The sequence below is a fragment of the Polyodon spathula genome, chromosome 24 (assembly GCF_017654505.1).
Source record: "Polyodon spathula isolate WHYD16114869_AA chromosome 24, ASM1765450v1, whole genome shotgun sequence".
NCBI classification, from domain to species: Eukaryota; Metazoa; Chordata; class Actinopteri; order Acipenseriformes; family Polyodontidae; genus Polyodon; species Polyodon spathula.
The window spans coordinates 4,082,852-4,098,721 of NC_054557.1; the positions used below are offsets into that span (position 1 = coordinate 4,082,852).

Consider the following 15,870-nt stretch of genomic DNA (forward strand, 5'->3'; position numbering starts at 1 on the left):
CGGGAGCATTTGCCAGGAGAATGATTTTTTTCTAGGGATTGTAGTGTGCCACCGTCCTTCCTATAACAATGCTGGTTTCCTGTTCCCACAGTGTGCCACTCATTGCAATCAAAGCACCTGCATTGTTGCAGGAGAGAGCATGGTCTGGATACACTGCGATGTTTAGAGAAAAAAAAACATATTCCCTAATGGATTTAACTACTGCATAATGTGTGAATAAAAGAATAGCAAAACAATATGTAATATGCTGGGGGAAAAGACATGCAGCAAATATGAAATTTAGACACCAGGCACAAAATGAAGATAATAACCTAAAACACTACAAGATGATAACATAACAGTACCAGAATGAGTACCTAGATTTCCTATCCATGCGTACCTCTATGCACTACAATGTGTTTGATTTTTAGGAAAGCATTAACAATAAACAGCATTGGATTTTATTCTTACAATCCAGTTGATTTTAACCACCATAGGAGCAATAGCAATTATAGTAAAATCTGAATTTTGCTCAGTTGCATTGCTTGTCTCCAGTTGTTAATAACAATGAAGTGAAGAACATAAGTCTCTTCTTTTCATACAATGGTGGTTTTGAAAGATGTCTATTTTCAATGCATTTTGGAATGGACCCCCTTCTGCGAAAAGTCATTCAGCACTTGCAGTAACGTCCACACTGATGGCAGCTGGTGTCCACATAAGGGGTCAGCCACTGTTCCCCATGTAAGCTGGGACAGTAATGTTGGCCCACTTGTAAATGACTGGGATAAACAGAAGCACAGACCCCAAGACTGAGACCAGAAGAAACGTCCACAGAAAAACACGATCCAGCACCTGAGCCACAAACTTCCAGTCTTCAACAACCTAGAATAATACAATTCAAAGTGTCAGATATCACTGGTTTAATAGTCAGCGAATGCAATAGTACAGTATAGAAAACTGAGACAGTCAATAGAGTATAGACTTTATACTAATTTAATAAAGTATTGAGAACCGCATTGAGGTCTTAAAAGTAAACACATCCACTGCAATACATAACTGAGTATCAGCATCTCGGAGCCACAGAATGTACTACAGCATAAAATATGTTGGCTGTTACTTTAAAAAGAAAAATAACTGCTTACTTAACTCCTAGTAAAAACAAATAACACAAAAATGCTTTTTTTTAATTCATTGATGGAAACGTCTGCTCTAATTTTAATGTTTTCAAACACTTGCACAATCCAGCGAGCACTGATTGGCTTCATCACTGCCATTCTCATATCCTCTTTGACACCTGGCACATTCTGTCCTTATAACCTGTTCTGCATACCAGTCTGGTTACACAGCCAGATGGCAGGATTGCTGTAACAAGCACTGTATGCAACTTTCTAACTGATGGAAATATTATTAACCATACAATCTAAACCGTCAACAAAGCCACAATAAATTCCCCACCAAAAGGTCACGCTATACGGTATTTAATTCCCATTTCTGAAAGAAGAGTGGAAACAGCTATCCAGATAAGCTGCATACTGGGTGTTTTACGCATTGAAAAAATAGGAATTACGTGTAAAGAATACACAGAAAATATTTGCTGGACAGCTTGAGTTTGTATGTTATCAAGCTTCTTGTACTTCATTGGTGCCCAGCGTCTCAATGGTCAGTTGTTAATATATTGCAAGCGTTTGCTAGATAATGGGTCTGCATGGAAATTGCCAGAAACACATGACCAAAAAGTCAGTTTTGTTTATGTAAAAAAAAAAAAAAAAAAAAAAAAAAAGTACAGTTATTCAATCATTTGCAATGCATGCTTCTTGATCTTCAGGATTTCCTGGTGCTGTCTTAGTCCCCCTCAACCTAACCTGTCAATTTACCTATCTGTCAACCACATTTTTGGAAGGTAAAACTATATAATAAATACAAGCTTCTGTGTTTGGAGAGAGTCGGTATGCTTTATTACTATAGCAAGGTGATCAATAAGCAATGCAATATTAGATTTTCTTTATTTGCATTAGTGCCCTATTGGTACCATTTTTTAAATAATAATCTTGGAGATTTGTGTTTTGTTTGTTTTTTAAATGTTTAGAGAGTGTGTCTGTCGACTTGGAAAGGTAGAGAACAAGAGATGTGAAAGGAAGATTTAGAGAAAACAAAGAAACTGTAATAGCCTAGTACGAGTGGGAAGAGACTCTGTGAATGCAGAGCTAACTACACCAAGAGTAATAATTTCTCGGATTATAACATTAATATTATTAAGGAAGGACTAATAGAAGACTAAATAAGACTCTGTACACTACTTCAAATTAACATTACAGTTAAAATGTAAGGCTAATGCATACCCCATACATTAGCATTAAAGTATGTAGTGTGTTATTGGAAGTACTCATGTCTTCAAGGTAATGTTCCATTTTACTCACCCAAAATACAGTTTACGAACATCTATCTATTCATAAAGAGTTAACAGCTATCGTAAGGGTAAAACAGGAGAACATCATAGGATTCTGACCACAGCCACTTATTTAGCGACCATTGCTACTCATAAGGAACAACTAACATGTGTTGTTAAGCCCCAAGGACATTAGTTCATGAAGGAATATTTTAAACTGATTGAGAAGAAGATTAACAAATAGCTCAGTAGTTTTAAGTTTTCATCAGTTCTAAATGTCAACTTGCTCATCATGAACCTGAACGACAGCAAAATGCGAGGTATGATTGAACATTGTGAGCAGTCAGGTCTAAAATAACCACAGCCTAATTTCAATTATACTTTTTTATATGTTTATAGCATTGTATGGTAGAATGATATGTTAAGGTGGTGTGATGAGGTGGCAGCCGGTCATCCACCATAGATTAATCTACCCTTTGTAGAATATTGATAGCCAATCAGAGTTCTCCCTCAAACCACGCAGTTGCATAATAGAGGTCATCCCTTGAATGAGCCAAAGAGCTAATAACCTACCGAGAGATTTCGTGTCAACAGGGTTATTTAAGAATCCAGAATAAGAATTCAGCACACGATGAAAAATGTATTGTGTACCATCTCATGCCATGATTAAGAAATGTCCTGCACATTTAAAATGTAAACTGTACCTTTATATTTGCAGTTTATGAGATTAATGCATAATTATAAATACAGAATGTCCACAATTCTAATTGTTGCGCAATGCATTGTGGGGAGAGATGATAACAGAATGTTATTTTGTTCATCGACTGTTTAAATTACAAATTTTGCTTCAAAATCAGACCATGTCTCACAGCCTAGCAGTTCATTGTACATTTACAGGTTATGATGAAACAGATGAAAGCAGTTTTGTTTTTTTCTTATGACACCTACTGTTAAACTGGAATTTCTCAATCCCCCCCCCCATCCATTGGGTAAGGAACAGGGTTGAAGACCAAGGTAAGATTAGACAGATCAATATACAGATTTCACATTCCTTGTGGATAAATAGTAATGGACTATTCTTGGTATCCAATGATGCCAAAGCCATGCAATAAATTGAAGATATACTTTTGTGACTACTGTTGTAATACAATGAAATGACAATGTCAATCTATAGGAGTGACTGCATTTTGACCTATCCCTCATCAATATTAACATGGAGTAAATAAGAATGTCCCTCAATTTCAATGTTGTAATGATGTATGTATTCATTTACTGAACAAGTATCTTCTATGGTGTCACCTACCTCGCGGACCTCGTTCTCCTTCATCACGTGCAGGGTGATGTAGCGGATAGAGTCCAGTGCCGCCTGCAGGTTGTTCCTAGAAGATGTTACATCAGCTCCCTTACTCTGGCCATTAGGGGGGACATATCGGTCAATATGCCTGCGCATGCACAGGAGCTTGGGCAGCTTGTGTAAGAAAATACGTCGGACCCATGGAGCCATACCATGGTGAGTGGAGGAAGAGCGATGATGGACATTGATGGCAAAGACAGTGATCACAATGGAGAGGGTAACGAAGATCATGGTGAAAACCAGGTACTCCCCTATCAGAGGGATCACCTTGGAGGAGGAGGGTATAATCTCCTCAATGACCAGGAGGAAGACAGTGAGGGACACCAGAACCGAGGTGCACAGGGAGATCTTCCCGCCATTGGAAGGGAGGTAGAAAACCAGGATGGTCAGGAAGGACAAGCCAATGCAGGGGATGATAAGGAACAGGGTGTAGAATAGGGGGAGCCGGCGGATGACGAATGAGTAGGTGACAAAGGGGAAGAAACAGTAGCCATCAGTCCTCACTCCCCTGCTACCAGTGGCTGTGACAATCTGCCACTCCCCATTATCGAAATAATCCTGCATGTCCACATGGAAGTCCTCCAGTGTGATGTCCACTTGCGAACCGTCATAGGTCCAGGAGCCAAATTTCATGGAGCAGTTCTGCAGGTCAAATGGAAAGAAGGTGACATCGATGGTGCACGAAGACTTGTAGTTGGCCGGGGGGATCCATGTAATCATGCCGTCGTACTTTACCACCGTCTTGGTGACTGATCCTTCAAACCTTCCATCGGCACTTTACAGAGATAAAGAAAACATACATTTTATCATTTGAGAATACAGCTGACCAAAACTATGTGTCTTGTAGTGGTTGACAGTCCCTATCAATGTAGCCTCATGAGAAAAAGATGACTTCTCCATGGTGTCACTAATTCAATAATTAAACATATGGTCTCCTACATTATCTGTCTTTGGCAGAGATGCCAACCATAGCTGCTTCTAAACTGGTGGTTCTGCTATCGAGCTATGCCAAAGGGGTATTATCTAGGTTTTTTTTATAAAAAAAAAAACAATTAAGGATACTCCATGAAGAGATATTTTTATACTGCATGTAGATTTTCTTGTTCATTTGCATTAGACTAAATATAAATTTCCACTGTTGACAGTTGGATTATGGCATTCTAAATATGCTCCCTAGAGCTTTTAGTTCTGACAGCTATATTAATTAGCAAACGGTTTAGGGGTCCTTCAGAACATACCATGCGTCTTGCATGTTGCTTAGTTTATCAGTTAATAAAATTGGAAGCAGAATCAGACTCCCCTCCCCCAAATAATTAAGATCCCAGTTGGCTTGTCAGAAATATGATGTGTCTGACAGATACTAGTGCTCATGTTTACTATGAATACATTTCTGTAAAATAAGCAAAGTGCAAGGTGTGTTGTTAATTGCATTGATTAATGAATAATAAAGCAAAACTGATTCTTGGAAGTTGTGCAAACAGTTTAAGTGTGACAGTCAGTGTTGCCATGTTCTTGCTACTCTACGCCCAAAGCTTGCATCACTTGAGCTGCCTCTGTAGTGCATTGCAAGCTTACCCCTCAACAGACTTTAGATTAATTTGCTTGCTGTTTGTCAATCCCAGACTGTATAGTGTTTTCATATGATTTTGCTTTTGATTATTTTAAAAAATATAGTTTGTTACCCTTTTTAACTAAGTTTTTGTATAGTTTTAACAATGTTTTTACTCATTTAGCAAAGGGGGGAAGGTTTGCTTCACTCAGCACATGCTACTGTTTTCTCCTTTGGTTGTCATTTCTGCTTTGGAAACTACCAACTATGCTGTCTATTGGAAAGGCAAGAAGCAAAATATGGTAGGGATTCTCTTCTAGGTTCATTATGAGATCCAATGTCACCTATTAGGACTCATTTGCTTATTTTAATAATTAGTGAAAACTAATTATGTAAACACGTTAGAGCATATGAAGCTCTTGCAATTTAACAGCTGACCATGGTGTTCCTAATTATATCTGTTAATTGAACTAGCCACTTGTGAATTGCTTCAAAGGGTACAGCTTTTTCATCCCTGGAGATATGACCTTGGATTTTATATTAGGTAGAATAAGCTTTGCAATGTACTAGCATAGCTCTGCATACAAAACCAATGCAAATTGTGATTTTTTAAATTATTATTATTATTATTATTATTATTATTATTATTATTATTATTATTATTATTATTATTATTATTATTTTCCAGAATTAAATATCTATAGAACACATATAAAACATGGTGTAAAAGAAACATTCAAAGCTCATCCCTTGTAAACAGTTGATTTTCATTTGTTGGGTAATATTCATTTAATGACATTTGATTTTCTGGAACCCTTAACAGATCCCTCCCAAATAAGGTTGTGAATATATCTTTTTTTTAATTGAAATATCTTTAGAACCATTCTTTTGCTACAGGTGTTCTTAAAAGTTGGGCAACCAAGATGCTGGAGATGTCTACAGAAAAAACGATTTGCGGTAAGAAATCCACTCTTTTTCAGGAGACTTCTCCAGCATCCGTAATGTAGACAGTGGCATACCCCCTCTGCCACTGCTGTAGAAATGAGATAACTGTAACAAGAACTATGCCACTATGATCTATATCCAACTTATATACAGTGTACATCTACAAATAGAAGTTTGTTATACAAATAGATGCCTCCATATACCCCCAGACTTTAAATGTCCTTTTAGTGCTTTTTATCACACTTCATATTTGGATAAGTGGTTGTGTAGATATATGTAGAAATCTGACAAACTGACGTGCAGTAACTTGTGCTAAAAAATGTCCTTAGCATGTTTCATAACACTTGAAAGAGTGGTTATGTAATTATATGCAGAGATGTAAGGGTGACAAAACAGACCAGTAGTTGGACAGACAATTTCCATATACCCCCTGACTGTAATACACTCTGCGGGCTGGTTTCACAGACCCCGATCAGGACATCCTAATGTTATTTTAGGTACAATATTCCAAGACTAGTGCTACTCAGGGTCTGTGAAACCAGCTTCATAGCTGTTAAAGGTCATTACCAAGTGATTCTTTAGAAATATATAAAAATGTAAGTATGACATATGTGCACAATTCTAATGGGTGACATGCCAGTGGGGGTAGTTAAAATGCCTTGGGTAGGACACACCACAGATAGGCTCTCTAGTTTGTGACAGAGTTCTGGCACTGTTAAACAGTAGGACACTTGCTGACAGTAAAGACGGAAGTCTTCTTTATCTTTATAAGTGTCATCTTCAAGTGAAAGTATGTTACTGGTAAAATAGTGGTATGTTATGGCATAAATGATATGATCTTTAAAACTACATGCTATGTAACTTCTGTGACACCTTGTCCCAATACAACCAATTATATTGAATGGCTTAGAATAACAAGAGAAGACACATTCTCAAAGCTCATATTTTTGCAGACTTCACCCATTCCAGGTTTTAATATATGCTTGATTAGCCCCAATGTATATATAACAAGCTCACTTGTGTCTCATTAAATCCATAGTAAAAAAAGGAACAAATCAAACTTCTCTGCAGTGGGAGTCTTATTTCCATCCCTGTTTTTGTCTGAAACAATTCTAAAAAGAATAAGGAACAACTTAGAATTAAATGTCTGAGTTAGGTAGAGCTGATTTGTAACTTTAATGGAAGTGTTTTGATTTTCTAAAAATATCTTACTAATGACCATTCAAGAAAATAGCTTTGAGAATCTAGCCCCGTGTTTACAGTTAATTGAACACCCAATTGTTTTGTACTGTATAGAGCACAGAGCTGTAGTCAAATCATTCAAGTTCCTTGCTCCTTTGTAAACCTCAGACTTGAAATATATTTTTCTTGGTCCAACTAATTGTACTGCACCAGAAAAAAAAAATTAAAAAGATGCGCTGACATTTGGTCTTGAACCACTAGGTGGAGCACTTGTTACTTACTTGTCATAGAGAACAATGTCTGGGATCCATATTGTGTCAGAGGGAACTCTGATAGATGTTATTCCCAGGTAGTCATCTGGATTCCATCTTAGCTTCACATCCACCCACACCTGAGCACCAGAAATAAGAAGAGAAACTCTCATTTAGGACTTAATATATCACTTCAGTTTTGTATTTCTGTTTCCATAGATGTGCTTTAAATAATGAAGGAGTAGTAACCACCCAGGGTTTTAAAAAAACTATTGTTTCTAGGAATGAAACAGTAATTACTTTTATATATATATATATATATATATATATATATATATATATATATATATATATATATATATATATATATATATATATATGTATGTATTCTCTGTGAAAAACAATAATGTGGCTAAATCCTCTCGTATCCAATTATCTCAAATTCCCCCAAAATCAATCATCCCTTTTTAAAGGGACTTAACAGAAAACAGATGCACAAATGTTTTTAAACAAGGCTTAGCAGAATAGCTGTTATTTCCTCTGTACAATACTGTGCAAGATGATGCATTTGAAGTTAATGTGTCTATAGATGGAAATAAAAAATAATCTTTCTGCCAAGCTTCATGGAAATACATGTATGTGCATGTAAACTAGCAAAATAGTTGTGATAAGAAAGTATATGAATAGTATATGATATTTTTTCTAAGGGTGGACTTAAATTAGGAGGTGACAGCTCTGTTCATGCCCAGGGGTTACTGTCTGCACCCAACACTGACAAGACCACAATAGTGAATAGCTACTGTGAACCACATGTATGTTCTACACACCAGCACTCCAGACCACCTCTCATTTTGATAAAGCATCCTATAACAGTAATTGTTTGCTTATATGTACCTCTGCTTAGTAAGTGTTCTTTTTAGGATTTGTATGCTAACATGTGTTGTACCATGTGTGCCTATACTTTACCATGCCTTCTCTATGCTTTTACTGTGTGCTATGCTTTTTATCATGGTGTACTCCAGTACACTTTTAACTTCAGCGCCCTTTAGTTTCAACAATGCTGCACATGTTACTGTAATACAATATAAGGAAAGCTTTCTATTAAATACATTTAAGGGATTTTTACCTTATATCCCAAGCGGTATATTTTCCTATTATGTGTGTTCTACAGCTACAGCCAAAAGATTTTCAGCACCCTATAGAATAAACACATTTTGCTTCATAAAGTTGAATGAAACCTGCTGAATAATGTTAACATATTGAATTACAGTACATGCCGTTTGTGGTTTTCCATATACTTAACAAATTTCAAATCTAACATGAAATACTGTACTAATAGTATGGCTTCTGGCGACATTTTGTATTTTGTAGTTTATTTGATTCCATGATGTTAAATAAAATCGGTTAATATGTTTTGCAATTTTAGGTGATATAAAGCTTTTGGCCATAGCTGTATACTTACAAACTACACCACCAATAATTGCTTCTGAAAACACCCCTCCAGTTTGACTGTGGGGATATAAGTTGTGGAAGCACATTGTATAGCACCTCTTATAATTATCAGACTCTCCAGAGAGTCAGGGGACACTGACAACCACTCTAATTCACATAGAAACACACTGAAAACTTACAGAAGAGCTGATCTAATCCCCTTCCTTAGCCACAGTCCAGCAAAGCATTATCCTCTTTGTCATGTGGGTAGTGAAGGCAGTAAAGCACGTTATACTATGAAATAGCAGAGCAGCATATAAACGGCCAGACTCACCATCACTTTAATGCATAATAAATTCTGTTGGATTTATGTAGATTCTGTTACAATGTAGATTGCAGAATCTACATTGCATGGATAGCTAAAAGATGAAGAAAAAATAAGCGGAATTAAACTGATTAATTTGCTTGGTTTCTGCTGGAATATCAACAGGAAGTCAGGGACATGGAAGCATATAGGGGGGTGTCTACATCAGAGTGGGCAGAGCTGAGATAGACAAGCGGCTGTGTGAATGTGCTGCTCTGAGAGTGCAGGTTGTGTTTTGTGTGGCCCAGGCTAACAGGGACCGGGAATAATCGCTCCAATAAACTGTGAATTTGAGTAACTGTAAATTGTGTTTGTCTCATTCCTTCATTTTCCTCCATACACTACAATGTTAATTTGGCATGTGGGCATTGTAAATCATTTTGGGAACAAAAATGCCAATATTCATTATAAGGCGAATCACTAATAACGCGGTTTCTAAATTATGGACCCCGACATCCGCATTATAATGGGGTAGCACTTTATCTGGTACTGCACCAGATTAAAGAAATCTAGTGCTTTCATATTGCCTTCCTGGGTCATTTCACCTGAAGCGTAAAGCTGTCCCCACCCTTTCAGGGCAGTAACAGACTTCCGGGAAGGCAAGGAAGGCAAACTGAGATCTTTCTTTAACCTAGTATAGTATCAGAGGTCATATTTTGAAATGAAAACACATGTTTGCTGTAACATCTGTTTCATAAAACTGCATATTTCAAACCTATATACTGAATGAAAGTGCACGACAGGTAATATTTATGACATATATGAAAGGACTGTCATTTCACATCTCTTTTAGTGAAGGCAAATGCCTCAGAACTGGTGCTCTATGTGTATTCAGAATCAGCTGGTGCATAATAGGGCAAGATGACAGCTGCAGGGGATTGTATTAAATAATAAACACAATAACTTATCTGTTTCCTTCAAACGGTAGTGACCAATGCTCCAGATAGGCTGTGTACCAGGTGCTTTACGCATTGAAAAAATATGAATTACGCATGATATTTAAATTGAATGCGTAAGAATATGTATAGCAATGTTGCTGCAAAGCTTGAGTTTGAATTAAAATATAATGAACTGTTGCAAAAATGACATCTGTGGTGGCTATAGTACTTTTGCAAAAGGTGTGTTAATATTTCAAGCTATATCAAAATGTAATTTTTTTTAATCAAAAAGCATACATTGCCCTTGACCCCCATACTCCCTGTGCACGTTTTGCATGCTTTTAGAAAATGTTGATACTTTTGTACGGCCCCTAAAAGGTCAATTCAGTCACCTTTTTAAATCTAGGTTACTTTATTTTCAATAACCAGAGTACATTATTTGCTCAGGACTGACAACATAATGGAGATGCGGCACTGGTTTATTAGCACAGATACACTGCTTTGACTATTTGTTCACTGATGGCAACTGGTTAGCTAAACTCAGGGCAGAAGGACAGATGGTCGTCACACCCCCCCCCCCCCCCCCCCCATGTGTGAAGCGCATATTTTTTGCTTTTTGAAGTTATTCGTGAAAAGCCTGATTTGATTCTGCAGCCCTGGAGCTGATGAACTTGTGACCCCAGGCGGGTGACAGGCAGCAGTGATTGCAGTGTGGGCCGGATCATGTGGGCAGAGCAAGTGTAGGGAGAACAGGGAGAGAGAGAAAAACAGCAGTGCGACACATGGGCCATGCCAGTCTGGCGCTTTGACATACTGTAGCACACAATGTATCTACTTTGCATGTGTGGGTTCAGACTGACTCTGACATCTGTCAATCCAGATCTTTTGCTCACTGATCAAGTCAGCGTGAACCTATAGCTCCATCTAGTTCATGCTGTGCAATATATAACATGGATTAAAAAAGGACGATATTGTCGAACAAATCTCTTTGATTATTTAAAGAAGTTACAGCAAGCATGGATACAATAAGTGGGTATGACATTCAGTGGGAAAACAAGGTAGTGTGTATATATATATATATATTTTTTTGTAGCTTACATTTTTTTTTCTCCCCAGATAAGAATGTTCACTTATGTTCCCTCACTGCTGCAACTACCAACAAAAACCAAAGAGGACTGAAGGTCTGATAGAGTCCTCCGACCCCCGAGCCAATCATCCCTTTAAACCCCATTAGCTTCACAGGGATCCTATTGGACGCAATGTGTGTGTGTGTGTGTGTGTGTGTGTGTGTGTGTGTGTGTGTGTGTGTGTGTGTGTGTGTGTGTATGTGGCTACAGAACTGGTTAAAGAGCAGGAAACAGAGTTCTTGCATCATTCTAGCTGGGAATATGCTGAGGTGCCACATAAATTGTTGCTTGGGCACTTGTAGATGAAAGCCGGAGGGAATGCCCAAAATGTTTTCAGCAACTCATGACATTCAAAGTGATTTAGACCGCATACAGCACTAGGATGAATTGTGACAAATTAAAATGTAATTGTTAATAAATGTAAAGTTTTACACTGTGTGACGGGGTGCAACGGGTCGGAGCTGTGGTCGATCCTCCTGATCGCTGGTGGCGTTGCATAAAACGGGACGAAACCGGCGAAAAGACAAAAGTCGAACCATCTGGAAATTCCAGAAAGATCGCTCGCTCCGCCCGAACGCAGAAGTCCGCGGCCACCGCATTACGTACCTCAGTCAGAGTTACTATGTACGCCGATTGGGTACAGCGGCGACCGGGGCCGAGGCTAAGGGCGGGGTCGAACAGTATTTAAAGGACGGTATGATATAAGCTCGGTTGCTCAGTCTTGGGACCAGCAAAAGGGAGTCGTGTTGCTGAATTGATAGTGTGTAATAGTGTGTTGTGTTTCAGAGACGAGTGTTTTCTGGAAGAACGACCAGGACCTCGCCGCTAAAATCCTACTCAGGACTTATATCTGTTTTGTTTTTACTCTGTCATTGTGTGCGGCACTTTGTTAGTTATATATTTTTTTTTTTATTTGCACCTCCTCCTTCATCATTGTTGATATTGGTGGGGGAATTTATTTTGATTATTTTTATTTCATCACTTTTTTTTTATTGTCTTTTGAATTGGAATACGGGTCGGTGGCCATCTACGGCCAGACAAATAAAAACCCTGCTGCGGGGAAAAACTATTCAAGCCTCCTGTGTGTTTTTGCCAGTCCCATCACCATCACCATTTTGACTCAGCCCACTAACCTCCTACAACTGCAATAATAACAAATAACAGATTGGTGGTATAGAACTAAAATAGGCCCATCACAAGAAAGGGTTATAATAGTGATGCATTGCTGTCTACTACCACACAGTGTGGAGAATCAGTTCAAACCGCTACAATTTTACAATATTCTGGTGAGACCACACTTAAGATATCGTGTTCAGATCTGGTCTCCACAATACAAGAAGGACATTGTGTTTTAGAGTCATAATCCCTAAAGACTATTCCCAGGATTTAAAATAATGAGAATACTTTTGAGAATTAAGTGGAGACAGATTAAAAAAGGATAGGAAACACTGTAGGGGTAAAATTAGGAGTGTTCCGAGTAAAGAGTAAAAAAAAAAAGCATCCATTAATGAATATGTTTTTTTTTTTTTTTGAGTACAATTAATACATAAATGCAAAGCTGTTCTACTGGTAAATGGAAACTGTAGATGTCTGAGTACGTGTATGAATACAAGTAATGGCTCTTCCACTCACCCCAAGATAAAACATAGTGTTTGAAAACTTCTGGGCAAAATTATGCATAAACATAGAAAAGATGTGGACATGATATTAAGTCCTAAGCTAGTCCATGGGTTTTAAAACAGACTTTTAGTACTGTAGTCTAAATGTATAGCTCTACAGTAGATGTCCGAGGTCACGCATAGAGGAGTCATGCGGTAAATCTTCCAGGAAACACTCCTCTTGCTAATGCTATCCAGTAGAGATTCTCCTGAAACTGACTTGTTTAAAGCACAGAAGCTGTCTAAATACTCAAAAGATCTGTTCTTTTTTTTTTTTTTTTTTTTTTTTCCGCTGCATTGGTTTTGTCTACCTTCTTAATAAATTTGATACATTTATGTTTGTATCTCTGGTTATCACTTTTCATTAGGGAATTCCTGCTCATTTTTCTGGCTACAATATCCCAGAATTTGAAGTAGCCATCGATGTTGTATATTAAATATGACTTTGTGGTTTAATCAGTGCTACAATCTCCTGAGCACATTGGGAGACTAACACGTTGCCAAGGATACAGACATCAAAGCATATCTGTGACACTGACGTTGAACCAGATTGAGAATGTACAGCTATTGCCAAAGGTTTTACATCATCTATAGACTTAACACATTTTGCTTCATAGAGTCGAATGAAACTTGTAAAATAATGTTACGTTAACATATTGAATTACATATGGCTTTGTAGTTTTTCATAATACTTAATGAAAAACTGACAAAAAATGTTAAATGTGACATTTTAAAATCTAACATGAAATATTGTAGATCTATTGTGGCTTCTGGCAAACTTTTGCAATATCGTTTTGTAGTTTATTTGATTAATAATGTAAATTAAAATATCCAAATTATGTTAATATAGCTTTTTTTTAATAATGTCTCAATCCTATAATTCTAGGTGTTGCAAAACTTTTGGCTGTAGCTGTACATTTTACTGCTGGTTTCTAATTTATATATCTTCTGAGATGTCATGTATTTATGAGTTTAAGCACAGAGATTACAATTAAACCATATTTGCAGATGCTAAATATAAAGGTTTTAATGATACTTTTTACCCTGCAATTAATCCCATCAGTTCCTCTAATTCAATTCTGACCATGTATCTTCTACATGTATTATGATCTAAATAAAGCACTTGAATGACAAGCAGACAAGCGTTTCAACTCATGCCTTGATCAGTGTTCTAAATGATTTAAATGTATGTTAGACAAACTAAAGTCACTCTTTATGGCGAGTCAGTGACTGGCTCCTGACATTGTGAGGTCACTCTCTATGGAGAGTCAGTGACTGGCTCCTGACATTGTGAGGTCACCCTGGATGGCGAGTCAGTGACTGGCTCCTGACATTGTGAGGTCACTCTCTATGGCGAGTCAGTGACTGGCTCTTGACATTGTGAGGTCACCCTGGATGGCGAATCAGTGACTGGCTCCTGACATTGTGAGGCACTGTGAGTGCTCCCGCCTCACATGTTCAGGCAGGGTTAGGAGCTGTTCATTAGCAGTGTCTGAGGACCCCAACAAGTGAGTTGTCAAACTGAAGGAGGGATTCATTTCTTCATCTGTTTGCTTGAAAGAACATTTGATGTACAGTGTGTACCAAGGCCTTCTGAGTGTTTAAAAGTATGAAATCTAAATGAAACAGATAAGTCTTGTGACTGGATTTAAAAACAGGCATACTGAATTTACACAACAGTGCTTCATGATTTGATAGTTAATATGTTCAGTTAATTCACGGCTATGCCATGTCGGTACTATATCTTACTTTACTGCTATCAATATTTTATGATTTTTATGTAAACCAGACAGTAAAATAAAGGGAGGTCACTGTATTCACTAGGTGCATAGCAACTAAAAGTAATGGCACTGCCGTAACATACATAAACTGCAAACACCTCATTGTTCATGAACTGTAGCTGACACATTTGAAGACTAGAAAGATAGATTACCAGTGATAACTAAATCCTCCATTTCTAAATTCAATCACATGCTGTAAGTCCTTTATTTTACAAGGAAGGACAAATTGACAGCCAGTTCCTGGGTAACAGGGAGATTTTTTTGAAGAGGAGCAAATATTACCTGGCCACAGGACAATACTATTAAGACTTGAGAATGGCGAACTATTTATTAAGGGTGATTTGCCTTCTCCCAAGCTAAAAGGTATATTCTCAATCCTCCCCACCCATTCTCTTCAGACTTCAGACAGCTGCATGTGGCTGAAAGTAAGACAACTTTTTGTTTACTGGGTATTTTATACAAGATGTAACTTCTTGTTCAATAAAAAGTAGAGAAACACACTCACCTGTTTCATCCACACATTAGTTGTCATCAGCTGGTTTTTCTCATCCTATAAGAAGTATAAAAGACTTCAGTGGTTCATAAAACTGGAATCCAGATGGCAAATATATCTAAGGATGTTGTTTAATTATTTCTGCCACAGCATGGCTGTGCATGTTCAATCTTTATTAATCATATACTATTATGGGTCTTATTTGCTTCCCATAGTGACCAAAATGTAATTATTTTTGAAAGGAAAAAAATCATCATTTTACTAGCCAGAAACAGACTGGAGCAGTTAATTTAATATTTGTCAATGAGTTTAACATACATCATTTCAATTACTAAGTATATGTTGACCTTAATATGTATCTACTAGGTATATATATATGAATAAAGTTGGGGAAGATATATACTACTCTAACAAGTCTTAAAACCCTTCTACATTGGTAATAAATGAATAATATTAGTGATACCACTACACTTGCTCAGACTCTTAGACATT

General features: G+C 37.4%; 1 protein-coding gene across 1 annotated transcript in view; it reads right to left on the minus strand.

Moving 5' to 3' along the window:
* Positions 1 to 535: 535 nt before the first annotated feature.
* Positions 536 to 15,870, minus strand: part of LOC121298795 (neuronal acetylcholine receptor subunit alpha-5-like) — a 32,359-nt gene continuing 17,024 nt past the window's right edge. The window contains exons 3-6 of the mRNA XM_041226012.1: positions 15,391 to 15,435; positions 7,677 to 7,786; positions 3,669 to 4,494; positions 536 to 861 (exon numbers count right to left, since the gene is read on the minus strand). Of these exons, the coding sequence (XP_041081946.1) occupies positions 703 to 861; positions 3,669 to 4,494; positions 7,677 to 7,786; positions 15,391 to 15,435 (1,140 nt within the window). The 3' untranslated portion in view covers positions 536 to 702. The remainder of the gene's footprint in view (positions 862 to 3,668; positions 4,495 to 7,676; positions 7,787 to 15,390; positions 15,436 to 15,870) is intronic.